The 27,790-nt window shown below is 42.2% G+C and overlaps 2 protein-coding genes across 5 annotated transcripts in view; one reads left to right on the top strand and one right to left on the bottom strand.

Moving 5' to 3' along the window:
• The window catches only part of edem3 (ER degradation enhancer, mannosidase alpha-like 3), a 461,179-nt gene that overhangs the window by 140,397 nt on the left and 292,992 nt on the right, over window positions 1-27,790 (top strand). The window lies entirely within an intron of this gene.
• dot1l (DOT1-like histone H3K79 methyltransferase) lies at window positions 118-26,130 on the bottom strand. Of its 4 annotated transcripts, XM_072389706.1 has the most exons (29): window positions 25,717-26,130; window positions 21,785-21,828; window positions 21,600-21,674; window positions 19,737-19,800; window positions 19,183-19,411; window positions 18,877-18,971; window positions 17,867-17,929; window positions 17,691-17,746; window positions 17,093-17,172; window positions 15,875-15,943; window positions 15,684-15,790; window positions 13,907-13,948; window positions 13,714-13,809; window positions 13,325-13,544; window positions 13,099-13,212; window positions 12,526-12,617; window positions 12,249-12,350; window positions 11,049-11,186; window positions 10,730-10,855; window positions 10,014-10,450; window positions 9,827-9,923; window positions 8,502-8,648; window positions 8,305-8,347; window positions 7,526-8,151; window positions 7,031-7,236; window positions 6,779-6,852; window positions 6,007-6,687; window positions 4,495-5,285; window positions 118-4,343 (listed from the first exon to the last, which is right to left on the bottom strand). In XM_072389706.1, the coding sequence occupies exons 1-28, from the start codon at window positions 25,795-25,797 to the stop codon at window positions 4,636-4,638; spliced, it is 4,854 nt and encodes a 1,617-aa protein (XP_072245807.1). In that variant the 5' UTR covers window positions 25,798-26,130; the 3' UTR covers window positions 118-4,343; window positions 4,495-4,635. The 4 variants fall into 4 exon arrangements, with proteins under 4 accessions (XP_072245807.1, XP_072245809.1, XP_072245810.1 ...); XM_072389708.1 differs by lacking the exon at window positions 4,495-5,285 and having other exon boundaries at window positions 25,717-26,128; XM_072389707.1 differs by lacking the exon at window positions 118-4,343 and having other exon boundaries at window positions 5,034-5,407; window positions 25,717-26,129.

The following is a 27,790-nucleotide window of genomic DNA, read 5'->3' as shown; positions in this document are numbered from 1 at the left end:
ATCATCTTGACCATGCAGGAGTCTGTTCCTGACATCGTAACACAAGAAATGATACATTTTCCTCGTCTTCCACGGTCTTAAAACAGAACGGAAACAGTCAAACGCGTGACAACAGAATTCAATAATACACAAAACATTTTTTTATTAATAATCATAAAACACAGAAATAAACATTAATTCCATTTGTTTCATTATAACGTCTTAGGATAAAAGCACCAACATCAAACAGTAACATTGTTTTCCATGAAAAATCCAGGGCCTTTTGGAAAGTAGGTTTGCCATTATTGCACCTCAAACCTGCCCTGGCTTCACCAATCAGAGATCACTATACACAGAACGCAGCTCACCGCTGTCCTTTACCGTCAGTCCCGTCACCCACAAACCAGACTTAAGTTAAAGGGATCCTGACGAGGGACAGTGAGCCTCCTTCTTAGTGACACAAATCGAGACCGAGGCATTTGTGAGATGAGGAAGATGCTGAAAGTCGTTGCCATTTCACAGCTTCTTGAGATCGCGCCCACTCGTAAAGCTCGACTTTCCTGAAGGGGCTGGATGTATGTGCCAGTAGAAGTGGGTCTGGAAAGGCAGCTGACAAATTTGCTGTGAAATATTCTTGCTGGGGGGGGGGTGGTTCCTGGTCCTGAGTTAAATTTCTAGAGGGGACTAAATAAATGTGGGTTTAAGCATCATTTCAAGCAATCTGAGTGGTTCCTGAGTTAAGACCTTTGGCAGGATTTAAAGTAAACAGCCATGACTGCAAAGCTCTCACAGATTATCTACCAATAATGTACCTGGATGCAGCGTTCTGGAAAGCTGCAATAGAAGCTTTAAATTCAAATCACGCTCCAAAAGGACCCTTCCAACTCATCGGACACCTACAAAACTGGTTGAAATCTGTAATGAGCGTATTCACCTTTTCCACAAACTACTCTTACTTGCACATACACCACACTGAACTCCACCCCCCACAACAGAAAAGACAAAGCTCCAAGGGTTAGACCGGACCATCAGAAAAGCCACCGGGTGAGCTCGTGTTGAAATTCATCAAACCATAAAACCCTGCAGCACAACAGGAGAAGAGTAGTATTTATCAATAGCTGCGATTTCCTTGTTTTAAGTGAAGGAGAGCACCGTGCTGTTCGTCTGAAGAGTAGTATTAAAAACCGACGGGGGTCCGAGGACACGATATAAAGCAAAACATGTAACTGCAATCGTATCAAACACCAAGAATATGAAAATCAAAACAGCATCAACAATTATTACAAAATACCTCTCAGTGCTGGTAACAAGTGGACTAGTCTCTAATCACGTTCTAAAATTAGTTTGCTTCTTTTCACTTGAACACTCGCAGCTGGAAAAAAAACAACCCAAAAACCCATTTGTGTTTACAGAGAGTGCACAGGACAGGAGTTTTTCTTTTCTTTTTTTTTTTGTTTTTACAATAAAGCTTTCATTATTTGTCTATTCTTCCCTTGGATATGTATGGGGGGGGGGTCAAAGAAAGCTCGGCTGCACTCACACACGAACACTAAGACAGTTTCACATCAGCGTCTCTGCGGCAGTCAGATATGTAGAGACCGTGTGTGAGAACACGCCGACACAGAGCTTCTGTACGCACCAGGACAGATTTAGTTTGTAAAGACTGAAACTGACATTGTCCGGAAACATGAGCACCATTTTTTTTTATTTTTTCCTGCAGAATTTGGATTGATAGAAAAAAAATAAATAAATTAAAAAAAAAAAAAAGTTCTGAAACACCTGATAAAAGTTAGAATAGTTCTGGTGCTGGAATCTAGTTTGTGTTCAAGCCACAGCACCTCCGTGTGTGTGTGTGTGTGTTTAATAGCTTCAGAGTCTCTAGTTCATCACAAGGGTTGCGGTGCTGCTATGGATTAAGGTCCTGTGGTGGCAATGCTTGGCTCTGCTTCGAGCCTCCTGTTTAACAGGCTGAATTTAAGATGCAAGCACCCAAACACCCCTTATCGCATATTCTATATAATATCCATATATATTTTCATATACTCATATAGACTGTGTATAGATACATATTTCCATATAACTTTGTTTTTATGATGAAGACGTAGAACAACAACAAAACAAACGTTATGTACAAAGACAGTGTGTCCTGTTCACTAAGAGATACGCAGCTTTAGCTCTGAGAGCAAAGCGGATTTACGACCGGGTGGAAAACATCAAGAGAGGCCCCCCCGATACCTATTTCCCCAAGACTCTGAACCAGTTCCGGAGAGCGCGTCTTTGAAAGGTGGCGTCTACAGTTGTACACGAGGCAAAGAGCGAGACGTAGCATCTTAAATACGAGAAAGAAACGCCAAAAAAAAAAAAAAAAAAAAAAAGAGTTTAAAAATGGCTTTACAAATGTCCCTGTGTACAGCACCAAGTATTCAAATAGATTTTTGATGTTGTCGTTGTAGAATAAATAAGATCAGGCACAGTCCAAACTTAGCACCAGGTTTTCAGACTGTGAGTCAAGTACACGCGCGCACACTATTGCATTCTACCGTGTCAACACAACTCAGGATTTAAAGAAAAAAAAAAAAGAAGTGAAAAACAAATACCAAGGCAAACGGAGAGACCGACAGCATAAATATAATCATCTAAATTATCCACAACTATACAGTCAGAGAATAAATCACATTCACAGTACAAAACGTCGTTTACAAAAAAGAAAATTAAAAATAATAAAACAAATTTACACAATTAAAAAGCAAGCAAACAGGTGTGAAAAGAGTCCAGTAGTTTCTTGTGGTTCTGGTTAAGTTACGTTTTGTTTTCCCAGTGTGTGTGTGTGTGTGTGTGTGTGTGTGTGTGTGTGTGTGTGTGTGTGTGTGTGTGTTTGTATCAACTAAATGCAGCAAGTTCCACATTTGCGTAAACCTGCGTTTCTCAGCGGAAACGATAAATAGGACTTAATTCAGCTCAGGACGAGATCAAAAATCCTACTGGAAGAATATTTCACATAGTAGTGTGATTTACCAAAGAAAACCGTAATAAATAGAGAAACTTGTTGAATCCTGGTTTTTTTAACACCTGTTTTCAGCCATTCGCTAAACTTGAACAACAGTGTAGCCGCAGCTCGCTGATAACGCGGCTCTCTAACAAGAGAGCAGCTGACAATGTCACAGAGCACCATCTCATTCAGTGACTTTCATCTGGTCTTATTTTCTGAGATTAAAACTTTATCGACACCGCTAAGTAACGCCGACACCCCTGGAAATGTTACAGTTCATTTCAGACAGGAATGTTAAAACGAAAAAGATTGTGAAGCGTTGAAACATCCTGAAGCTGTTCTTTCACATCTTTCATTCCTTGATTCAATGATTTGGAATAACTTCTAACATTTTGGAGTTAAAACTTCCACTGTTATGTTAAGTACCCGATACTGTCAGAAAAAAAAACACTAAACCACACTCAATTCAAGCATTAGAGTATAAACATAACTGCCATTGTTCCAACTGCTGGCTGAGAAGTTTAGTTTAGATAGAAAGTTTATTTTCTTTTCTTTAATGCACAATATTTAATACAGAAAATCGTGAACATGACAAGGGGTGTCAACTAACCACGCAGGACTTCTGCTACCCGAGTAACTGCATCTTACTATCCAGTGTGAAGTTAAGCGCAAAGGTTCCTCATCTTGTTTCAAAGTCAAATATCCTGCAACAAGTGTTGAATTTCACCGAGGGAAGAAAACAGATAAGAGAGCATGCATGCAGAAAGGCAAAGCTGCATGACATCTGAGCAGAGTTCAATGAGCTGGCTGTGTGTTATCTGTGTGTTGCAGCATTCACTCACACACTGATGAGGCAAAAACAGTGGTGGGGGGGGGGTGAGAGTGGCGCCTGATGGCATACAGCTCAGAAAGATGGACTGTGTGCTTCAGTCTGTTTATTGACACATTACATGGTTTTCTTTTTTTTTAGCCGAGCCGTAGTCGTCGGTATCGTGACCAAAACAAGACAATGAAACGCTCAGATTCCAGAGCAACTCAAAGTTAAAACATACACAATACTTTAGTTCATTAAGAGACGATTTTCAGATTGTAAAATTTCCAAACCAATATTCAATACACACACATAAACATAACCAGTACCGATGAATTCTGCTCAAGGTGAACATAGTGGTGATTAGTGTGAGAGTGTGTGTGTGTGTGTGTGTGTGTGTGTGTGTGTGTGTGCGCGCGTTAAATATCCGAGTACAGAAGCCGGTCTTGGGGCGGTTTGGTAGTGCAGACGGTTTGAAGCACCAGTGAAATCAGGAGAGTGCCTTGGTCCACACCTGGACATTTGCATAGTTTATTTAACGTTGAGGTAGTTTTCTTCAATTACCTGAAACAATCGAAGCAGAAACAGACACTGTCAGAGGCTCTGGAGCTAACAGGTCACACACAGCGACAGCCAAGTCAGCAGAAACAGCAAAACACTGTCACGGTTCAAAATCTCAACTTTTCATCCAGCCAGGATGTTTTTATCATCTTACCTTGTTCAATCAGAACAACAGCTTGCAGAAGCACAGGGAAAATGGGTATCCTGTGTGTCTCACTTCCCATCTCCCTGTATCCCTCTGATTGCCCTTCGCCCTTCCCTCTCCATCCTCCCCCCTTCCCCTCACACCCAAACTCTATCTAGGTCGGGAGCCAGGGAGTTGGGAGGTGGTGTAGGTACCATGCATGCCCTGAGTCCGCCACATGTTCCCGCCACCACCCGAACTGCTTGCTGGTGGTGGAGGGGGCAGCCGAGGTGAGTAATGCACTGCAAATGGACGAGAGGAGGAGCTGGTTGACAGAGAGGAAGAGGAGAGGGAGGCAGAAGCAGCAGCGGCAGCGGTAGAGACAGAAGCCGAAGAGGTGGAAGAGATGGAGTGTAAGAGGGATGACTGTGCTCTCTGGTGGTGAAAGGAAGGTTGACACAGACGCAAAGAGTGAAGGGAGTCTGACCGAGAGGATGCCGGTGCGTCAGAGTGTGTGGATGCGGAGGAAGAAGGGGCGCTGTGCAGGGGTGGTGGAGGGGGCAGGGACAGCGCCTGAGGAGAGGGGCTATGCAGAACCGACTGGGTGCGGCTTTGCTGGGCCTGGGACAGTGAGAGGGAGAGAGGTGAGGACACGGAGGTCAAGCGAGTGGAAGCTGGCTGAGGAGTGGTGTGCTGTTGGGTTTGGGAGGAGGCAGAGGGAGAGGAGGAGAGACTGAGCAGAGAGCTGAGGCCTCCAGAGGTGGGCAGCGTTGCCCCAAACTGATGGGAGGACACTGAAGGAACCACGTGGTGAAATATACCTGCAAATCATACAGCAGAAATGGAGGAAGGGGGGAGGGCGCAAGAGTGGAGACAGAGGAAGAGAGAGCAGAGAACAGCAGCAAAGAGAGCAAGATGAGAGGGACAAAGAGAAAAGCAAGGACTGAGCCAGGTTGTGCACAGCGCCAAGCAAGTATGAGACAAGCACACAGAAAGCAGACAGAGTCAGTCCACTGTTAACTGGCGGAGGAATTTAAACCTATGTGGCCAATTCAATGCTGCTTGAAACAAGAAGTTTATCAGAACATAACTGGGTATTTTTGTTTAAAAGTGAAATGACTCTGACACACATCTCTAACAGATACACCCGGAGAAAATGACAAAAAAAAACAAAAACAGAATGGCACCAAGCTGTCACAAAACTACATCAATCCATGGTCACCCACAGAGTTTAAAGCCAAAACTTTCACATTTCTCAGAAATTCTCTTCCAACTCTAGTATTTTCCAAGGGTGTTTCTGACTGCATCACTCAAGCAGCCAAATCCATGTCAGAAGCAAGGCGGCACAGAGAGTTTGTCATTCAGACAAACTGTCAAGAGTGGCAGACAGAAAGACAGAAGCACTGGGCCTCCACTTACCTGGCTCATTCCCTCATACTTTTGTATTCTTTATCATGACCCCAGGGTGAGACTAAAACCTCATTCTGACTGCTCATTAACCTTGAGAGAAACCTTAATTATCAGTCAATCAGTGATGCTCACCTCCGGCTGCTCCCCCAGCCAGCCCAGCACTGGAGAAACTTCCCAGGACAGAGTGTCCGTTGACCAGCCTGGAGGGTCCGCTCACAGTGGAAACGCCTGTCTGGGCTCCAAACAGGGACTGTAGGACTGAGGTCCCTCCTAGTGGGAACTGAGAGCCCAGGTACTGTCCCACAGAAGACCCAGAGGTTGAGGAAACTGCTACAGGATTGCTTCCCACCTTCCCACTCAGAATGCCCCCTCCGTTGCTGGCGGCAGCAGAAATAAACAGATTTTGGCTGGCCAAGCTGCTGTTGGTCTTCAGCTCCCATTCACGAGAACCCTTCTGCTTCTGAAGGGCTTGGCGTTGGTCTGAACCGTTCCCTGCCTGGACACAAACGCTGCTGCCTCCACACCGACTCCCTGCATCCTGACTGAGGAAAGGGTTGGGAGCCATGTAGCTGGATGACTCCCCATCACTCCCTTTCCTCCCTTGCTGCTGCTTGTGGTCCGAATCGGAGTCGGTGCCCCGGCTTGACCCTCCCATGCCAAACGGAGAACCCCCCTGTCTCAGGTCGGAGTTGGGTTGCTTGGGGTCGGAAATGGGTGAAAATGTAGATTTCCACTTGCTGGTAGAGGATAAAGATGAGGAGGAGGAAGCCTCACTACCTGTGCTGTTACCACTGCTACTACCAGATTTCCTGCCTATAGGAACAGCAAATGAGTGCGGTTGATGAGAAGAAGCAGAGGTGCAGATGAAGTCTTTTTCCACATTCCAACAGTTTTCTCTCCTTACCTCGTTCACCATCCCCTAGGCGTCCAGGTCCATCTCTGCTCTCCAAGGATATAGTTGCAATTTTTCTTTCGATTCTATAAAGATAGAATAATGGTAAGCAACAGAAAAGACGTGAGGCCAAATCAGTAACTGAGCCGATGTACATAGAAACACAAGGTGGCACATTTTTTAAGTTAAAACATCTGATTCTCTTTAGGAAAAGTAAGACAGGTAGAATAGTCTGCAGCTGTACTGGAGACCAGGTGATGTTACCGAGAACTTGAGCTGTCAGCAGGATATCCTGAGTCGTCGTCGTCAGAGCTTGGTGCTGTTGAGTATCGACCAGTGCCATTGAGCTCCAGAGGACGCTCTCTCTTCAAAATGGGAGGCTGGTCCATATCAGGACCATTGGGGCTGCGGCTTGATTGTTCTGGCGAGGAGATGGCAGAGATCTCCAGAGGCTGGTTAATGGCGTTTACCTGTGAAGAGATAAAGATGACACGGGTCAATACAAATGTAATGCTGATCTAAAGAGCAGACACACTTTTCCTGTGTTAATAATGCTAATTAAACTTCATAAATAAAGTGAGCATTGTGTTTTCTGTCCCGATCGATCCCATTTCAGATTTGAAAATGTACGTTTTAACCTTGGCTGTTATAATATTTGGAAGTTTTTAAGTTTCATTTCTGCTTTTGGCTGCACTCTTTTCACTCAGCTGACGGAGAGCTTGTAATTTCACTTCACTGCTGTGAGTCTCAATGACTCACCATGGAGTTGATGTTGAGTGGTGATCCTGAAGAGTGGTTGCTGGAGCTGAGCCCAGGGAAAGACCGCCTCTTTGGGGATCCGTTGGCCATGATAGGCCCTGTAGAACTGCGTTTTCTTCTCCCTCTCTTGCGTCCCTCTTGAGAGCACAAGCTGTGGGAGGAGTGCGATGATGACGCATGTGTGGGCGTGTGTGTGTGCTGTGTGCCAGGGGATTGGTGATGGTGATTTCCATGGTTACTGTGGTATCCCTGCTTGGCTGAGTTGCCAGTGTGATGATGGAGGCGTGATCCTCCGGCCATGCTGCCTCCACTGCCTGACGAAGAGGAAGACGAGGATGAGGAGGACGAGGAAGAAAAGAACATCCTCCTCCGTAGTTCACTGTCCTGTGGCTCGGTGTCCGATTCCGCTCCATGGTGGTCCGGTCCATCTTCTGGCAGAATCCTCGGAGGCCCATCAGCATACTGGAGTACCCCCCCAGTGCTGAGTGAGGGGCTCTGGATGGTACCTCCTCGGCCGATTGGTCCCGTCAAAGGGGTGCTGCTGTGGGGAGGAGGTGATGAAGAAGCACCATTATGGTCCTCAGGGTGGGGACCTCCATTCATGAGCCCTGAGCTAGATGAATATCCTAAAAAATACAGATCAGAGTCAAGGAACAAAGATCCAACATAAAAGGTATGTTGCACTAATTAGAATCAAATAAGCAGCCATGGATTGTTTTGGGTAATAATGGTGCATATCATGTGAGTTATTAGTGACATTGTTGTGGGCTAAGTCTTACCATTGATCTGACCTGCCTGAGACACAGGGCTTGGAGTACTTCTCTGAAATTATGAAGGCAGAGAATATGTAAGTTAAAGAAGAATTAAAGTAACACAACATACACATCTTATTGTTTGCCAGTTAACAATAATTCATTAAGAGAATGGTACTGATGTAGAGGTACTGCATTGCTGAAAATGTCATGAGTAAACTCACAAGTCTCTCAGCACGACTGGGCAGCACCACGCTGGCCAGTGGGATGCTAACTGGTAATTTACTTGGGTGGACAGTGCTCAGAGGGATACTGATTGGAAGGCTTGTGATGTTGTCCCCCTGAACAGATGGACTTCTCTCCTTCCCACTCTGTTTGAACGGAAAACAATCGATTTCAATTCAGTTTTATTCATTACAAGAAAAGTAAAAGAACAAGGATTTAAATTTCTGCTTTGGATTCTACGGCAAGCCACTGAAGAAAGGTTATAATCTGGGAGAAATATCAATGTTGAAAGGTTTTAAGTGCCAACCATCCTCTATGGAACTATAATGCTTTCCTACTGGTCTCAACTAGGTCTAGGCGTAATGACCCAAAATCCATATCGCAGTATTGCTCGGCTGAATGGCGATAATCGATATAAACATCGGGGTTTTATACAAAGAAGGCAAAATATTCAGTTTTAGCTCAATGCCACAGTAATCCTGTTGACATTCCTTTACACAATCCAGCCACGGTTTGCTCAACATATTACTTCATGCAAGGCTGATTGCTTTTTTTTAAAAAATAGACAAAGTTGCTCAGGCAACAGTATGTAAAAGCTGTAAGCAAGTGCAGCTCAGCTTGTTGTCGACAAATAACACGGAGAAATACACGCCGGCAGCTTTGCATGGGAAGCAGATGGCAGAAGATTATCTCAGCATAAAGAAGTGTTGTCTGACTTCATACCTCGTTTAAAACAATAACGGTATACATTTTAAAAAATCGGAGTACTGTGAGTGCTCTGATTTAGAAGAAGGTGGTTAAGAAGAGTCCCACCAGCGTCTGTAGTGGCAGCAAACCGTCATACTGCTGTCAAAATATTTCCACACAGCTATTCTTTCTTCTCTATTTTTCTCATGCTCTTGCCTCATTTTGCTCTGTGTAGGCGGTGCCTACATGTCACTCCAACTTGACGTTGGATATAAGTTTGTAAGTAGGTAAAACCCCTGGATGAAGTGTATCTTCTTTACGCCTTGAAAGCTTGCGGCATGTAAACAAGTGAAAACATCTTTCATCTTTCAGCTCTAATGTGGAAGTGATCAATAATAATACAATTTCCGTGACCGGTATAGTAGTGACTGCATCTAGAGGACGTGATGAAACGGTCTGAATTGAACTCATATCTTTAGAAGAGAAGAAGTCTAATTATGCCTTACAGATCCTTCTCACTCTCATAAAACATCCACAAACAATGAAACAGCCAAAAATTCCAAACAATGTAGAAAACCTTGAGCTTGCAGACAAATAAACAGCAAACATACAAACACGCACACAAAAAGAAATTTACCCTCTCTGAGCTTTTAGGATTATTCTGAGCATCAGATGCATTCGGAGAGGGGCAGTTTTGTTTGGCTCCAAGCGGAGAGTTAACACTCCCCAGTTCCCTAAAAACACAAACAGGAAACACGGTGTCATTTAAATATCTGTCTGATACCTTAGAAACGTGTTAGGGAAAGCATTTAGGAGCAACAAACCTGTGTGTGGCCATGCCTGGACTTCGTAGGTGAGCGCAGGCGGTGGAATCTTGATTAAGGTGCCTTCTCAAGACGATCTTGGCAGGGGAGAAGCGTGTGTAGTCAGGAAGTGCATGAGAGGAGCTTTGCTGCCGCTGCCGTGGATCAGGGGTGGCAGGCACAATCTCATGGTCTGGAGAGATAGGCAGATAGCGAGAAAGCTCCCCCTTTGTGTTAGCCCGGTCAAAACAAGGTGAGCTGGTGCCATTAATAGAAAGTTCTGGGTTAACACCATTGGCAATTGGTGCCGAGGACAGGCTGAGTTTAGAGGAGTCCAAGTCGGTGGAGGTGCGAGACTCCAGGGTCTTTCTATATGGGGAACCCTCACGGGGGCTGTAAGATTTGAGCTGAAGCAGCTCCTGTTGCCTTTGACTTTTTTCAAGCTCCACAATGCTGATCTGCAAACAAACACCAGGGGGAGTAATTACTTAGGATAACAGGGAGACTATATCAACATTCAAATGATTAGAAAATGTTGGTATAACAGCTTATCAGCTCCTCCAACAACAACAGTTTAGGTGAAAAAGATATTTATTTACTGAGGAGCTAGTGTAAAAACAAAAGAGAAGTGACAAGACAGAAGCAAAAGCTAGAGAATTAAGTACAGGGAGTGTTGTAGAGAAGGAAAGTAAACACTTGAAAATGGATGGAAAAAACTGAAGAGATGGAATTTGTACCTGCAACTCCAGGCAGTGTTTCTGTTTTTCAGAGATCTGTCTACGAAGTGCTTGCTTCTCCTTCAACAAACTCTCCAGGCATAATGAACCCCAGTCGAGCCTCAGCTCCTCACATCGAGACTTCAACTGAAAGACAGCAGGCACACTCGCTATGTATTGTTTCTCTCTTCACTGGCAAAATAGAGACGGTAGAGTCAGTACAAACATCTTTAATAAGATGAGCCAGTGGCTTTAATCACAAACATAAAACAGCAGTAATGTAAGGTTTGAACCGCTGGGGAAGATGCTGTAATGACAACAACAGGCTCGAAGGTCTCACCAGTAGCAGGCTGTGGTCTCTCAGCAAAGCCATGTCTCTCTCAAGCTGCTTAGTCTGCTCTTTCAGCTGACGATTGTGGGCTGATATCTCCTTCTGGGCCTGAAGAAGGTCTTCAACAGTCAGGGCTTTTACTCCAAGCTGTTCACACACAGAGACACACCACACAAACAGGTATCAGCAGTGTTTTTCACTAGTTTCAAGCGATAACAGCTTTAATAAAAATAGTATATTCAGAGTATGATGACATGATGATACCCAGATTACAGTCTCAGGTCAGTCTGTGTCTGATCACACTTTCCATGAATAACCAGTGTGGTCACAAGTGTAACAGAATTAAACATTTTATCAACGCGATTGTCCTTCTAAACTTCAAAGAAAACTGGAAAAAACTTATTTTTGGCATCTTCCTAAAACTACGTTGATCTGTAATTGGGATTTAAATGTAATAGATTTAAGATGTACCAGTGGCTCATAAACAAAGCTATATTCAGACACTTGTTGGTCACATTAAACAAGGAAACGATGTTGATATATTTCTGGATATCAAAATAGTATGGTTTAGAGTAACAATGTTGACTGAGTCATTTGGAGGAAAGCCCGCCGCTCCCAGCATCGTACTAATTAAAAATCAAGTTAGCCATCGTTAGCAAACTAAAGACTTTATAATGTTAGCTTCTAGCCATGTTCAGACTTCAGTGTTACGTTGCCAGTAATTGATGCTAACTAGCTAGCTACTTTACTTTGTGCAGGTGCTAGGCAGGGGTAACTGAACGCAAGTCAATATGGTCACTGCGCTGTTTTTCCACTAATCGGCGCATAAGACTAGCAATCGTTCATACTTCAGAGTCGTAGCTACTACTTCTGACCAACTACAGCAAGCTGCTTGCCACTGATTCGAACCATCAGAAGTGGTCAAGTATACTTAGCATTCTGTATTTCAGAGGGTTTATGTGGCGTTTGTGATGTGTCTGATTATCCCAGGATTGTATAGATGTGTAGTGAGGAGAAGAATGCCACAGGTGATACTCTCACAAACAAAATAAGTTGATGATGCGATAGAATATAAAACGGCTCTTGGTAACATGAACTATGAAGAAATATCTGATAAGACAGACGTGACATAACAAAATGTATGATTGCTTAAAGTTCGATCGTTCCTCAGCCAAGTTCAAAGGGAGTCAATAAAATGTCACTTTGTACCTCATCCAGTTTGGTCTGAAAGAGACCTTTGATCTTGTCCTTGTGAGACTGACAGACTGAATGGAGCTGCTCCGCTTGCCCTGACAAGTCCCTGTGTTTTTGCTGGAGACAGAGAGAAGGGGAGGAAGATTAAAAAAGAAAAAAGAAAAAGGTGAATTTAAGTACAGAGACTGGCAATAACAACAAGCATAGTGAAGATTATCTTTCTATGCAGCTTAAATGTGCATAAAAGTATGTACAGGCATCCACAGGCATCGTAGAATTAGTTGTTAATCACCTTCTCCTGCTCCAAAAGTTGCTGCAGGTTGGAGCGATACTGAGGAGTCTTCATGTAGGCCATAAACTGGAGGTACTGGACTTTGATGTTATCTGGAAATTATGGGTTGGGCAAAAAAAAAAAAAGAGGAAAGAGTTTAGTTTAGTTTGTTGGGGGGGGGGCACACACATTCACATGACATCAAGACCGACAAAGTGGATCCTCAGTCTAAAAATCCTCTAATGCATGAAATGCCTAACTCACAGCTCTTATAACTGCGCCATTTTTCTATAGAAAGCCCGTTGACCAGCACAAAAATTTCAACATTTAAACACAAGTTACCACTTTCTGTATGAAGTAACACAGTGAAAATGTGGAGTTGACAATTCCTGTCTTGGATATTTGAACGTGAGTGTGGAGTGCTGCTTTAACTTCTCACTGAGATTAAAACTCTTCTCAGAGCATCTGGCCATACTGACGGTCAGATGTTTCACTCAAATCAGTTGAGTCAACGCGATCAGTCATCTGCATTCTGTGTACAGTTTTGTAAATATCACAAACAGAAAAAAACAATCTTTATCATCATTAGCTTACCGAGCAGTTGTTGCAGAGCAGGAGGAGTTGGGCTCAGCAGCAGTTGACTAGACGTATAGTGCTGGACCTTGGGAGGTAGCTGGTAGAAGGGACTCTGAGGTGGCCGGTATGAATCTATACACAAGAAAATATGTAATTAGCCTGGTGATATTTCATTCTTCATTACAGCTTTTGCAGACAAAACTGAGAAAAAAAAAAATACAGGTAGCATTGTGCGTTCTCTAACCCTGAGGTGGTGCCGCAGAAAGGGTTTTGGCATGCAGCAAATCCAATGCGCTCTGATTCTTCTTGTTCTTCTCAGAAGCTTGGGTGACTTTCTTGGGTCGACCACGTTTCTTGTTGTTCAGCTTGCGACCTTTGGACAAGAGCCGGGCTCTTCGGGGTTTGGCAGAGGGCTTGACCACTGTCACCAAGCTGGGACGCTCCTCCTCACCACAGGAGTCCTGCTGTAAAACATACAGGCAAAAAACACACAAGCATATTCATATAGAGAGCACAGAGGCATTGTCTTGCTATTTTGATGATAAGGAAGGAAGTGTTTAGGGACAAATGACGCAATACAGCAAAAGGTTCATTTAGAATTACCAATGGTCCTTGGAACAACTGTCCACATACCTTGTTTTGCTCCTTAGATTTTGTCGGAGTGGTGTTATTGCTTTTACTGTCCTTTGTATCCTTCTGTTGACGTCGCCTAGCTGCCTCTTGCTCCTCCTAATGCAAGATGAACCGGTGACATGGCTTAGTACGGAAAATACAGTAAATAGAGTAACAATGTCAACACTCTCTATTCCAGGAGATTGTGACTTACCCTGAGTTTAGGATTTTTGAGACTAGCGAAGTAGTTTTCAAGCTGAAAAACAAGACAAGGTAAAGGGCCACGTTACATTCATATTGACAGAACTTCTACAGTGTTTTCATTCCAGCAATTGCAAAGAATCACAGCATTTAAAATGCCATAAAAAGTATTTTATGAAAGAGTTAGAGGCATGCAATATACGCACAAATTGTTCTTAAATCGTGCGTACAAGTGATTTAAGAGAACTTGCGCTTTCACCAATTTTTTCGCATTTTCAGTTTTCTTTCAGGTACGAACAGAATTTACAAGTGATCCAGACAGGAGTCACGTAAAATAGTCTGCTGTTATTCTAATCAAGTTTGCTTGACTAATGAATTGTGAATTTCATTACTTTAAAGCAGCCATAAATAAATATATACATAATACTCCATAATTATGCTGACATTATTCTGTTTGACTTAAACTGTGCACTAGTTGAAGGTTAATTTGACTCTGTGTGTAGGAAGTGGAACCAGCGGCTGATTGGCTACTTTTGCGCGTCAGGCTCTTGGAAGAGAGCATGTGTTCCGAGACCGTGTAGATATCCTTGCGGAGACAGACGAATGGCTGACATCGCGATTTAGATTACCAAGGACTGTGCTGCTGCAAATATGCAGCTTGCTAGAGCCACAGCTCCAGAGAGAAACACACCGATCAAACCCAATTCCACCACACGTCCAGGTCCTCACCACCCTTGGACTTATTGGCCATGGGAACCTTTCAGAGGGAGGTTGGAGACAGATCGGGTGTGTCCCAGTCTTCTGTGAGTCGTGCGCTCCCCTTGGTCAAAGCTCTCATCAGTTTATCACCCATGGTACATCAAATCCCATACACCGCTGTCGAACAAGTACAAATTAAGAGGGACTTTCGTGCCATGGCTGGACTGCCAAACATAAATGGAGCAATAGACTGCAGGCATATACGCATCAAAGCGCCCGTGCCAAATGACAGATTTTCCTTTTTGGATCTCTGAAAGCAGAACTTCAGTCTCAGAGCCTGTGAAGTGGTTCTTTTTGCGCCTTAATGCAATTCTCATGACCCAACCCTTCCTGGCACAGGAGAGAGGAAGCGTAGCCTTATGTGGTATTATTTTGGGCGTGGAGTATGCAAATTTACTATCCTCGTGCACGTGCACTTAAATACCCAAGGGTGGCATTCATCATTTACACAGGTCGTTTACACACTTTTTCTGAAGTTAAGAGCGTTTCTTGAATCCGACGTGGTGTGTTCATACGAGAGCTTCATACGAAAAAAAGAGAGAAATTTAGAATAAGAATACGAAAGTGTTCTTGCATGAGGCCCAATGTGTTTTATGTGGCAACAGTAATCATGTCTGATATGAAGTGACCGGGGTAGGTCAAAAAAAGAGAAATATCAACACAATGAAACTGTTGTCAGCTTTTTCCTGGCAGCCTGCCAGCTTCATCACAGATTTAAGCGTTTAGCAGAATGAGCTATATGAGGGTTCTCCAACGGGCTTGCGTCAGCTTGTGAAAACCTCTGTCTCCTCAGCCTGCTTTCGCTCAGGACTAACTACTCATTAAGACAATACAAGCTCTTATCATCACCGCATACAGCTTTCACTTAGTCCATTGTTTGTCTTCAGTGTATAATTTATTTGTACCGATTTAGTAATCGTAGTGGTTACAATTTCCTCTGCAAGAATTTATAGCGTCTGCAGTTTTGTTTTTGAAGTGTCCTCACTTCAACAGTTACACCAATAATAACAAAGAAAAAGTTTGGCTCTTACTATGGTGCGGTCTATGGTATGCAAGTAGTAAGAAACCGGCTTTCCAGTCCAGGATACTGAGCCCCTCAGTGGAGAAAGCTCCACCACGCGCATTATTGTGCCAATATCTGCAGCACAGAAATCAATGTCAGACAGCATAAAGGAAGTGTTAGTTGCAAAAAATCTGCTTTTTAAATAATTTTGGTGCTTACCACTCAAGTTTCGACTGTTGATTCTAAAATTTAAAGGTGCAAAAGGTTTGGAGGACACAATTTTTCCTCCTTGTGAAAAAACAGACAGAAAGAATACATTACTTTGAGAGAGTACAGTGTTAAAAACAGAGAAACAACACTACATGAAGTAAAATAAATCCCTTCCCTACTAGATATTATGATCCTAACACACGTTTTATTTAGTAGTTTGTTATGGTTTGAATTTAAAAGGAATCAAGTAGCTAAAAATCAAGTTTAAAGAAATGACAGCTGTCTGAATTTCTTTAAGTGGGTTACTGAAATCTACAACTGTGTTGACGGGCTCTGACCTGACTTTGTTACATCTCTACACAGCGTCTCTACAGCAAAGTTATGTCATCTTACGCGTTGAATGCGTACAACACAATTGATGCAGGCTAGATGGAGAACTTAGCAGAAGCAAGTCTAAGTGAGAAGCCAAAGCACTGTGTGAGCTGACCAGAAACTGGCTCATGGAGGAAGCCACTAGCTCCGGGTGTGCTGGGCTAACTGGCAGCTTGGCCAAGAATTTGCTCTTCTAGCTCCCGGACTAGCCCAGCACTTCCAGAGCCAGCAGCTTCCACAGCTTCCGATCGGCTGACACAGCTCACCATGCGACTCGGCTTGTCACTTGGCCTGGCTTCTGCTGTATGCTGCCAAACCCGAATTGGAGAACTGGACTACATTTGGGAGGGCTGGGCCTGCTAGTAGCTCTTAGCCCATATTGTTGAAAGCATAGAAAATGAACACGATATCATCATGACACTTCCAAACGCAAACAACATTGAATTATTCGTTCCACTTTCTTGAGAATTGCTCTTTGGTTCAAAGACATATGGCTTTTTTATTTACTGGGCCTTATTGAACATGAACATAACACACTGGGAACATGGGGCCAATATTCGAATTGGTTATTGCTTAGGGGAAGGCTGATGTCAGCTGCTGGCGGTTGGGGTTGTGGCAAGACTAGAATTGCACAACATCAAGCTCTCTTTCATTTTATGAGGAGGAGGAGGTAAAGATTTCTTCCTGGCATAAAGTGTAACATATACAATTTGGAAGTACATCGATGAGTTTTAGCGGATTCATAACTGCCAGATTAGGACTTTAATATACTGAGTCTCTTAAGAACAAACTGGCAAGTGACAGTTCAAGTAGTGATTATAGCAATAATTCCAGGTTTAGGCAAAACGTACTAACCTTCCTTCATATTAGCAAAGCGCTCCTTCAGCTGGTGATCTACCTCTGGACCAAAGGCAAAGTTATTCACAAAAATAATACTGGAAAACAGACAAAGGAGGACACACTTTAGAACTATGTTAGGTTTACAAAGAAAGTTCATTCACTGAGCAACAACATTCTTTAAGCAAGTTCTGACACAAACAACACTGAGAACAACAATGTTAAGTCTCTGGTGATTCTTTCATGCAGCATGTAGAAATCCCACATTTAAACCTGATCAACTGTCTTTGTGTAAATCAGTCTAACAAAAAAAACAACAAAAAAACAAAACACGATATCAAGAAACTGTCATTTTTACAGCTTTAAAACATACATAAATACAGATCATACATGGAGCCAAAGGGTATTAGTGTGAACATATATATATACTTTTACACAGACATTTATTGCAGAGCTAGATTTTTCCTCAGGCAAATGGAGTGGAGTGTTACAGAGTAAAAGGTGCCTCTGGTTTGCTAGTTCTCTCAGTGTATCTCTTCATCTTAGAAACAGTCCTATTACAATAAATAGAACAGCGTCTTCGAGATAGTCACTATGGCCCGGTTTCAACCCCCACCTTGTGTTGGCAATCCTTTCTTTCCATTCCTCAGACAGGAAATCTCCTCTCTCCAGCTGGGGAAAAAACACTGTTGTAAAAATCCTAAATACTTACAGAATTACAGAAAAAAACATATTAGGAGTGTACAGTAAAAAGCATTACTTGGTGAAAGTGTCGCACAGGGGACAACTTACTGTGTACTCCCCGTGTTTCTTCCCATACCATTTCATCCATTTCTTAAACTCTTTATCCATGGTCTGAAAGAGGAAAAAATGTGAATCTTTGTGTCAAAACAAATAACAACAATTCAGGAGAGTTAATGCAGTTTTTAGCATGGTATGTCTGCACCGGTTTTTTTTTTCGTGTCGACAACTAAAACACGAGTATAAGCTGAGTCATGGAGCATGTATCGATCAAAGCCAAACACACAATCATGAAATTTACAAATGCACAAGGAAGAAAAATGGACTTGACACATAAATACAAATAGATTTGCTTTACCACACCCAGCAAATCTGCGAGTTGAAACAGCACACGACAACAACGCAACAGAAGGATATTCTGCCAAACTATCGTCTATTTGGTGCAGCCATCAACAGTAGCATTTACCAAATTTAGCCACGTTTACATCAACATTTAAGAAAAAGTTTGTGGAAATAGGAAAATTTTTTTAAATATCTTTTTAAATGTAAAATACTGCCCAATTCACCCAAAAAAAAGGTCTTACACCCACTTGTGCTGCTATTTGCTGCTCTTCTTCCAAAAGATCCACATCAGGGCAGAAACGACTTTTGCATCAGTTTCAACATATTGTCACATGACAGAATGCATGAACTATATACTATGCAGCATGTTCTGCTTTTAGAGCATAAACAAAACTAATTTTACCTGAAATTAAAGAATAACTAAAATGTACCCAAGAAGAACTAATTCCTAAAGAATTTTCTCTAATTTCTCTTGTATATGGCCAAGAGAACTACTTTTCCTCTGGTGTAAAAGTGTTTTTAAGCATCCGCTCCTCTGATATTGTTATTGCACATTAGCCTATACGGTCACCAGCTGATGATGTGTGTCTCTATAAAGTAGAAGAGGTGGAAACAAATCTTCTGACGTTAAAGATGACTTTTGACGCAGCCCTGCAGGGATGAAGCAGGAGTTTTTTTCTGGAATGCCTCTGAGCCCCTGAGAGATACAGTGCAGTTACCTCTGCATAGGTAGCTGGAATGTCTGCTTTCTCTACGCCGTAGTAGTGTTTACAGTTGGTTGCTGCTGCAACCTGCAGCACCACCTGCCCCACTCCTGCACAAAAACAAAAAAATAATTTATGACCTTCATCAAACAGTCAAACAGATAAATGTTATCAGCGTTGCCATTTACGCAAGCATCTAGGTCAACGTTCAGACCTTTGTGTCACGTGTAACTTTTTTTGAGTAATCACGTTAAAAAGAGTTTAATGGACTAATTTGTTCTGAAACACCAAGACCCTGCCGTAGAATAAAAGTAAACTAACCACTTCCAAGGTCTACAAAAGTGTCCTCTTCCATCATTTCCATCTCATCAATGATCTGAGCCACAAGGTCAAAAGACGTCTCTCCATAAACCTCAGGGGAGAAGGGTTCATAGTTGTTCAGCTTCTCTGGGTCAGTCACTGAGTGGTTGTACACCTGCTGCAGGATGTGTCGCAGCAGCCCGTTGGAAGGACGCTTGTTTAGCTTCATGGGCTGGGTGGTCCCTTTCCACTGGAATGCAATTTCCATCAATTAGTATTTCTTTAAAAATGAACTGAGGCATAATGGAGTAGACGGTTTGGCCAGTAAAAGAATGCAAAATGGCAAAAACAAATTTAAAAAAAAGACAGTAATAGAAGTGATGATACAAAGACAGAGTTATCTTGTTCTGGTGTTAACTATTAACTTGAAGACCAAGTGAATAACCACAGGGACATTGACTGGAAACAAGTCATGTATAGCACGGACTGGTGCTGTATTCTCTGTTTAATGTTTGTGACCAATGTGTTCACTTACACTTCACCTTCAGAATGCTTAAAACCTTATTTGGACTCACCAGTTGGTGGATGCTGTCAATGGCCCTGTTGTACTTGTCACAAAGTCTCTGCATACTCTCAAAACTGTTAAAATACAACACAAACAATTAGAAAAAGTGAAAGTTTCCAAATCATAGATACTGTCCAAGCCTACTGTTAACTATGAAGGCCCAAGCATATGATGAATACCATTTTAATATTCAAAGCATTCAGTGTCACTTCTATATTAACAAAGTGTAACACTGCAGAAGTGAAACTGGGGAATCCAAAACAAAACTTTATTAAAAAAACAAAACAGAAAATTGCCAAATAGCAATTGTTCTTTAACAACATTGAAAACAGCATGTGTGTCCGACTGGGACATTCTGTAGATTCTGTGATATTTGTGATATTTGTGAGTTTACAATGGGACAATACAAGATGTGCTTATATGATCAATGACTTATTGAGAACAGTTCTGGTATTGTGTTTCTATGAGGATATGCTAACCAGGCATGTGCTGATTACTCTAGATTGAATGTTGCTGTTGCTACTGGCGTAAAACAACAGATTGGAAGTTGAGGCGTAAGCTGTGACCATGATACCAATTCATAAAAATAAAAAAACCCACCTTGATCAGGACCCTTAGATACACTCACCGGCCACCTTATTAGGTACACCTTGTTAGTAAAAGGTTGGACCCCCTTTTGCCTTCAGAACTAGCATACTTTCAACAAGGTGTTGGAAACATTCCTCATAGATTTTGGTTCATATTGACATGATAGCTTCACGCAGTTGCTGCAGATTTGTTGGCTGCACATCTATGATGCGAATCTCCCGTTCCACCACATCCCAAAGGTGCTCTATTGGCTTGAGATGTGGTGACTGTGGAGGCCATTGGAGTACAGTGAACTCATTCAAGAAACCAGTTTGAGATGATATGAGCTTTGGGACATGGTGCATTATCCTGCTGGAAGTAGCCATCAGAAGATGGGTACACTGTGGTCATAAAGGGATGGACGTGGTCAGCAACAAAACTCAGGTCGGCTGTAGCATTTAAACGATTAAAAGTGCGCCAAGAAAATATCCCCCACACCATTACACCAGTAACACCAGACTGAGCCGTTGATACAAGGCAGGATGGATCCATGCTTTCATGTTGTTTACGCCAATGTCTGACCCAACTATCTGAATGTCGCAGCTGAAATCGAGACTCGTCAGACGAGGCAACATTTTTCCGATCTTCTATTGTCCAATTTTGGCGAGTCTGTGTGAATTGTAGTCTCAGTTTCCTGTAGTTATCTGACAGGAGTGTCACCCGGTGTGGTCTTCTTCTGCTGTAGCCCATCTTCTTCAAGGTTCGACGTGTTGTGCATTCAGAGATGTTATTCTGCATTCCTTGGTTGTAACGAGTGGATATTTGAGTTACTGTTGCCTTCCTATAATCTCGAACCTGTCTGCCCATTCTCCTCTCACATCCACAAGGCATTTTTGTCCACACAACTGCTGCTCACTGGATATTTTCTCTTTATTCGGACCATTCTCTGTAAACTCTAGAGATGGTTGTGCATGAAAATCCCAGTAGATCAGCAGTTTCTGAAATACTCAGACCAGCCCGTCTGGCATCAACAACCACGCCACGTTCAAAGTCAATTAAATCCCCTTTGTTCCCCATTCTGATGCTCGGTTTGAACTTCAGCAAGCTGACTTGACCACCTCTACATGCCGAAATGCATTGAGTTGCGGTCATGTGATCGGCTAATTAGCCATTTGTGTTAACAAGCAATTGAACATGTGTATCTAATAAAGAGGCCAGTGAGTGTATATCTATATGTATATACACACACACAATTATATATACACATATATATATGTATACACACAGGACACAAACCAAGACTCACCTCTTGGTGTCATAGTCAATGAGTACGTAGTTTTCCATTGCCAGTTTGAGGTCTGGGATTTCCTCACACACCCACCTAAAAAAAACACACGCACAAAATCATTACTAAGTCACACAACTGACGCAGTCATATGAATGTGGGAGTATAAAAAGGCGGCTGGGTCAGAGGGAGGAGGGTTCACTTACCGAATGGTCTCGATGATTTCATGAGCAGCATCATGGTGTTTATCCTTAGAAGAGAGGGAGGCACAAGACACGATTAAACATTGAGCATGATTCATAAAACAGCATTGCATAATTACAGTCAGCAAAATGATCGTACATTTTTAATCAAGACCTCTCCTCAACAGTTTTAACAGAAAGTTTACAATTGTTTGAAAAAAAAAAAAAAAAGGGCTCACAGTCTGAATTACACCTGTGTGCTATGTCCAGAACAACTACTATGGCTGATTCATCCTCTAATTGCACTAACATCTGGCAGCCTGCGCAACCTCTTGAGCACGACTGTGACTCAATGCTAAGATTACAAAGAAACTCTGCGTGTTCAAAGAGCTTATTTACAATGATAATTCTACACTTTTTTTGTTTTTTTAATCAAACTGTCTACAGAGAGTATGCTCCTCACACTTTAAACACAGCCTTGAGCACGTCTTTATGTCTTTCCTTTATTTTGCTGTACATGCATTCCAACGTATTACATACTGGTCTTTCTCAAACAGACTGAACCCACAGCTCAATTTCATGCCTGAATGCCTCTGGTGTATACTCACAGGGTGCACCAGAGTTGCTGCTGTCAGTTCAATTAAATGTTCAAATCATCTCTCAGAGTCACTTTCAGTTAATACAGTTAGGATCAGCTATATCCTCTTGAACAAAACTTAATAAATAGTTTTTTATATTTGTTCTTAAACCAAGGAATAGCTGGTAATCTTAATGGCAGCTGAACTGCACTCTGGGAGTAACAGGACTCAGGTTTCAGCCAGAGCACAGCTAGTCTGAGCATGATGCCCGAGCTGACCCACTGACCCACTTTCTGTCTCCTGTTCAGCGCACTGCCAAGGAGAGTCTGGTTGAGATCAAGAAAAGGAGGAAAAGGAGGAAAAAATAATAAATCAAATGGTAAAAGAAAAGAGAGTAAAAGCCAAAAAAATGCAAGTGATAAAAACCACAAACTGTGGAGTGAGCAAGGGGGCCAGAAAGAGGAGGGAAAGCCTGCTATTTATCAGCTTATTGAGGCCTTGGCGCAGCAGCCACAGCTAACAGCTCACAGCCTTGAGCTCCTGGTTTCGCGCTCAATACTGCCCGCCACTACTATGCAAACTTCCGCCGAAGCTAAAACGTGCCTCATGCGCTCAGAATTCAAATTTGCATGGTGACACAGGAAATCTTTTACTTCTTTCAGCAGTCTTCCACTTGCAGCCACATTTATCACCCTGTGTGCTAACCTGTGCTCCTAATAAGCTGCACGAGCTACAAATCTTCATGAAAATGCACAAGCGCGACACATTTAGCACACAGAGACTCACAAAATGCAGAAGCTATATGAGGTATGCAGGCACAGGAAAGAGACCATGCATGCAAGCGAGTGAGAAGTAGTGGGGGAGGTCACCTGCTCACACAAAGACGGCACACAGCAACACTAGCACAGGGCTGTTGCTAAAAATAAACACCGTCTGACAGCGAGAGTCAGACAAAAAGAACAGAAAACCCTCCTCTCTCGCCACTGTAGGTCTGACTGACGCAATGTACAACTCCACCTCTCTAAAACACCTCTTCAGTCAATCTCTCATGACATTAGTTTAACACGTTATGGGTGTAGGAGCTTTACACCACACATTGCTCCGCTCTATGTGCCTCAGCAGCCCACAAAAAGAAATGACGAAAACAGCCTTACACTCATTTACTACTCTTGACTTATCATGAAATACAGCTGATTCTTTTGGTGGCAAACAAACAGTACATCAGTATCTAAAACAAGATAGTCATGCTAGTGTATCTATTCTGTACTCAGTGCAGTAGATCACAAGCTTATAACACTAAAGAACTTTGACTTGTAAGCGATGGCTGTCTGACTTGAAATCACATACTGATTTGAGTAGGCAGCTGAGCAGCAAACCAAATACTGTGTATTCGACAGAACTTAAATAGCCATGTCTTTTTTTTTTTCTTGCGTGGCTTGTTAGTGCCCACACCCACAACCAGATCAAGTTAGCTGCACCACACCAGAGGTGAACTTCATATGAAAGCACTTACAGATATACAGATGCAACAGTCTGTACAAGCCATGACCAAACCAACACACAGAGTGCATGTGTCCGTGCTCTGTGGAAGTGGAAAATGAACCTATGTGGGGCGTGATCTTTTCTTACCAGACTAGAAAAAATACTTTGAGCTTGAATGAAGGCACATGTATCTGAATTCTCATAATATAGCACAGCTGAGCAGGAAAAGTCTCCTATCTTCCTCCCTACAGAGTTGACCATATGGACAAGAGTGAAGGGAGAAAAAAGATGAAGTCTTTCCTCTTTGAAAGCAGGATAAGAGCAGCATGTGGACAGGCTCTATATCTGAGAACTCTACATGCATCAGCTGTTTCTAATTCAATATGTGACAGCTTGTCCCGCAGCCACTCTGCAGGTCAAGAAAATATATTGAATTCCTGACATTCTTCCTCTCTTGCTTATCCTTAAAGACTATAAGCTAAAAAAAAAACTGTAGGAGTCAATGATTCAAAGTGGGGGGTGCCGTAAGTGACTCAGTGACTGAAGCATTCAGTTGATATTGTGATATCGGAATAAACAGACATAATGAAAGAACTGAAAGAACAAGATCAACAAGACAAGCGACTTTGTGAGTACAGAGGAGAAAAACCACTCAGACATTCTGAGAAATGCAGCGTCTTTCAGTCAGCACCGACAGTCTCACCACAATTACTAAAAATGAGAAACATAGTTTAAGCTAACTATACCCAACTAAAGAGACCACAGAACTTGCAACCACCTTCCTTTCCGTTTCGATTGGATGAGTCAACTGTTATCAGCCACTGACATGCAGGCATTTACATGGACATACAGCTAAGATAAAACAACTCTCTTTCTAAGCAAGCATGACGAGAACTGCATGAGTATGGCCAGACTGGGTATCAACTGTGTGTACAAACTACCAAAAACTCAGCTGCTCTCCCTCATGGGAAGTTATTAGACAAGGAAGCCTGGAAGCACTCGAGGAATGCAACACTGCCAATTCAAAGAGATCTTACACACATACTGATGTGTGAGAAATGAAAGGAAAGTAAACCCAACATTAAGCACCTTGGCACTGAGTGTACCGTAGTTTGTAACTCTGTTGAAGGGAATGAACACCGTTCATGTTTTGATCATGATGCTCGAAGGTGTTCTCACACATCAGTTCACAATCACTCACAGTTGTTCTGTCCAGTGACATCCTATTTCCTCCCAGCATACCAGAGCTACCAGATGCCCAACCGAAAGGGTAAATGCTTCAGCTTTCAGAAATCTCCCACTATTCTCAACATCTCGCATGCAGGCCTATATACTGCTGTGTTCATTGTAGGATTGTTTAGAAATGCCACATGGTGGATTAGAGCTCAGAGACCAATATGTTTAAGATTAGCATCTCCATGTAGCAACACGAATTATTAACTGCACACCTCGATTAAAAACACAGGTTCAGGTAGATTAAAGTCGCGTTGTTTAGAAAGGTAGTTTTAGTAACTGTTTCAATCGTTCTCATTTAAAACATTGTCGTATTATTGTTATTACATTGTGCCGAGGTCGGTATTACTACTACTACTACTACTACTACTACTACTACTACCCATATCAAATTAACCTTAAGTGTTTTACGGGTCTATATTTTGGTGAATATCTTTAATAGCATGAGGGAAAAATAATCTAAATATCTGATAAGTCATAGTTGTTGGCTGATACATCGTGGCTGTCACCAGTCAGACCGGTGTGACCCAAGTCCCCCGGACGAGTGTGCCGTTGGTGCTTCTGCTAGCCAGTGTTAGCCAACAGCTAACCTAGCTAACAAAGACAAAAACAAAAGACTAAGCCTAAATCTGTCAAAATTTAGTTTTGAAGTTTAACACTCACGTATACTGGTAATGGCCACGGATAGCCAGCGGGTTCTGCTCCAACCGGCGATTTGAGCTTGAGCTCCAGCTTTTCTCCCATCCTACACTTCAAGGCGGCTTGGCTGTGATAGATAGCTAGCTAGTAACTGCTTTCTGTTAGCCAGCTGGTCGGTTAGCGAGCGACTCACAACGTGAACATTTTGTAAGAAAAAAAATCTTGAAACTTATAAAATTTAAAAAAAAATACTCGACGCTTGTTACGTGATAAATACACACACAACACGGTCAAGTCTGTACAAATATCTGACTCGTTTTTCTATTTTAAATGAAATGCCTTTTTACGTCCACTGGCAATAACACCTCGTCCGTAGCGCCGCCATCTTGCCCGGCATGAATAAATATGGCAGGGGGCCACCGGCAGTGAACGGGGACACAGACGTCATCGAGAGGACCGTGATTACTGCGCGTGGGCCAGCAGAGCGGAGCAGGGCTAAGCTGAGCAATACACCCGTCCCATGACGCGTGAAATGCGTGACATCACGCATCTTTTACAGTTAAATGCACGAATAGCCCATTCTACGCATAGTTCGCGGAACATAATTATTACAGCACTTGTAAGTTTTATTTCAAATACCGATTACGGTTTTTAATGATTGGTTTATTTAAAACAATAACTTACAATTACCAGTTTTTACTAAAGTGGTCAGAAATTTACACGGGAATCTTCGTTGTTTTTTTTTTTCTTTTTTTCAAATCTTTGATTGGACATTATGAAAACTGATCACCATGACACGACACGAACTGCTGCTGAAATACAATATATAGATCGATATATTGTATTGTCATTGATATTGATTTTTGAAAAAAATACAACACTGGACAAAGATGTTTATAATAATTTTTTTAATGTTCTATTTCTTGCTTTGTTTTTTCAGCAGGGTCACTAGAACACTTAGTTCTGAAGAGTCACAAACTATCAGTAATCACAGCATGGAGCACATGCTTTATTCATAACGAGCTGTGTGTACAATATTACACAACTTTTGTCTTTGCGCTATTTAACTGGATCATGATACTTTTAGCATCTAACTGTTGTGTGCACGCAATTTCAACATGTGTGTCATCAACACAATTTAGCACTTCTATTCTGAGACAACAGAAAGCGCTAAATGTGAACAAAACGTTCATTGAATCTTATACTGATTGTTGAGGTTCATTCATTGTCATCTGGGATCATCTTGCTTCCTAAACGTTACCAGAAAATGAAGTGTAGAACTGTTCTTCCCTGATTTATCTCCAAAAAAAAAAAACACCTTCTCTCCTTTTCTTAACACACCGGAACTAGAAATCTTTGCACTAACTGGGAAAAGGTTAGCCTGTGGTCCATGAATGGCTGCACGCTGGTTTTCTAAGTGAAAAAATATTTAGTCTCATGAAGTTTCCCCAAGTTTTGATTTCTTATATCAATCATGACTTTGTTAATTTAACATTTTTTTGGCTGTCAGAGGAGAATCCAGAGTCAAGAGCTCCTGCTTTTTATGAAATGTGTAGCAGAGACCTGTGATAGATACACAAATGCAGATCGGATCGATGAGGCTGTTCAAAGTCTTCATTGAAGAGCTGTCAAACGTATTTACAAAAAGAACAGTCCAAAGTCACTTTGCCTCAACTGACAGCTTGAAATGACAAATATAGTTGTGTGAAATGAAAAGAAAAGACTATAAATGATCCTCCAAGTGGGCAGAATCATTTTTATAAATCTTCATAAAAAAATAGATTCATTGAGCACAACATGAAACATGGAATTAACTTGCAAATGAAGGTTTAACAAAGCCTCGTGCAAAATATTTGCCACCGAACAAATTAATTCATTAAGAAGGTTATGTTTAGACTGAGAGAAGTTGAAATATGAACTACGAGTTAACGTTTTCAAGTTCCTGCTCCACGTTACTGCAATTTGCTTTTGAACAAACCAACACAAATATATGAACAAATGGGTGGGTTTGGAAGGCACAGTTCCCCCCCACAGGCTGTTTGAATTTGTATGCCCAAGAAAATAAACATCAGTATAAGATGAGCACTTCAGGCACCTT

The sequence above is a fragment of the Leuresthes tenuis genome, unplaced genomic scaffold (genome assembly GCF_036924035.1).
Source record: "Leuresthes tenuis unplaced genomic scaffold, fLeuTen1.0.hap1 SCAF_7, whole genome shotgun sequence".
Lineage (NCBI taxonomy): Eukaryota > Metazoa > Chordata > Actinopteri > Atheriniformes > Atherinopsidae > Leuresthes > Leuresthes tenuis.
Note: the sequence above shows the minus strand (reverse complement) of the source record. Positions and strands in the feature narration are given on the sequence as shown.

What these genes read in the sequence shown, in the direction of transcription:
- dot1l (XM_072389706.1), bottom strand. Translation starts at nt 25,797, where the DNA reads ATGGGAGAAAAGCTGGAGCTCAAGCTCAAATCGCCGGTTGGAGCAGAA. An exon ending in TTGACAGCATCCACCAACTG is followed by an intron (nt 19,412 to 19,736) that starts GTGAGTCCAAAT and finishes ATTGCATTCCAG; the next exon opens with TGGAAAGGGACCACCCAGCC. An exon ending in CACTCAACATCAACTCCATG is followed by an intron (nt 7,237 to 7,525) that starts GTGAGTCATTGA and finishes ATCTCTTCACAG; the next exon opens with GTAAACGCCATTAACCAGCC.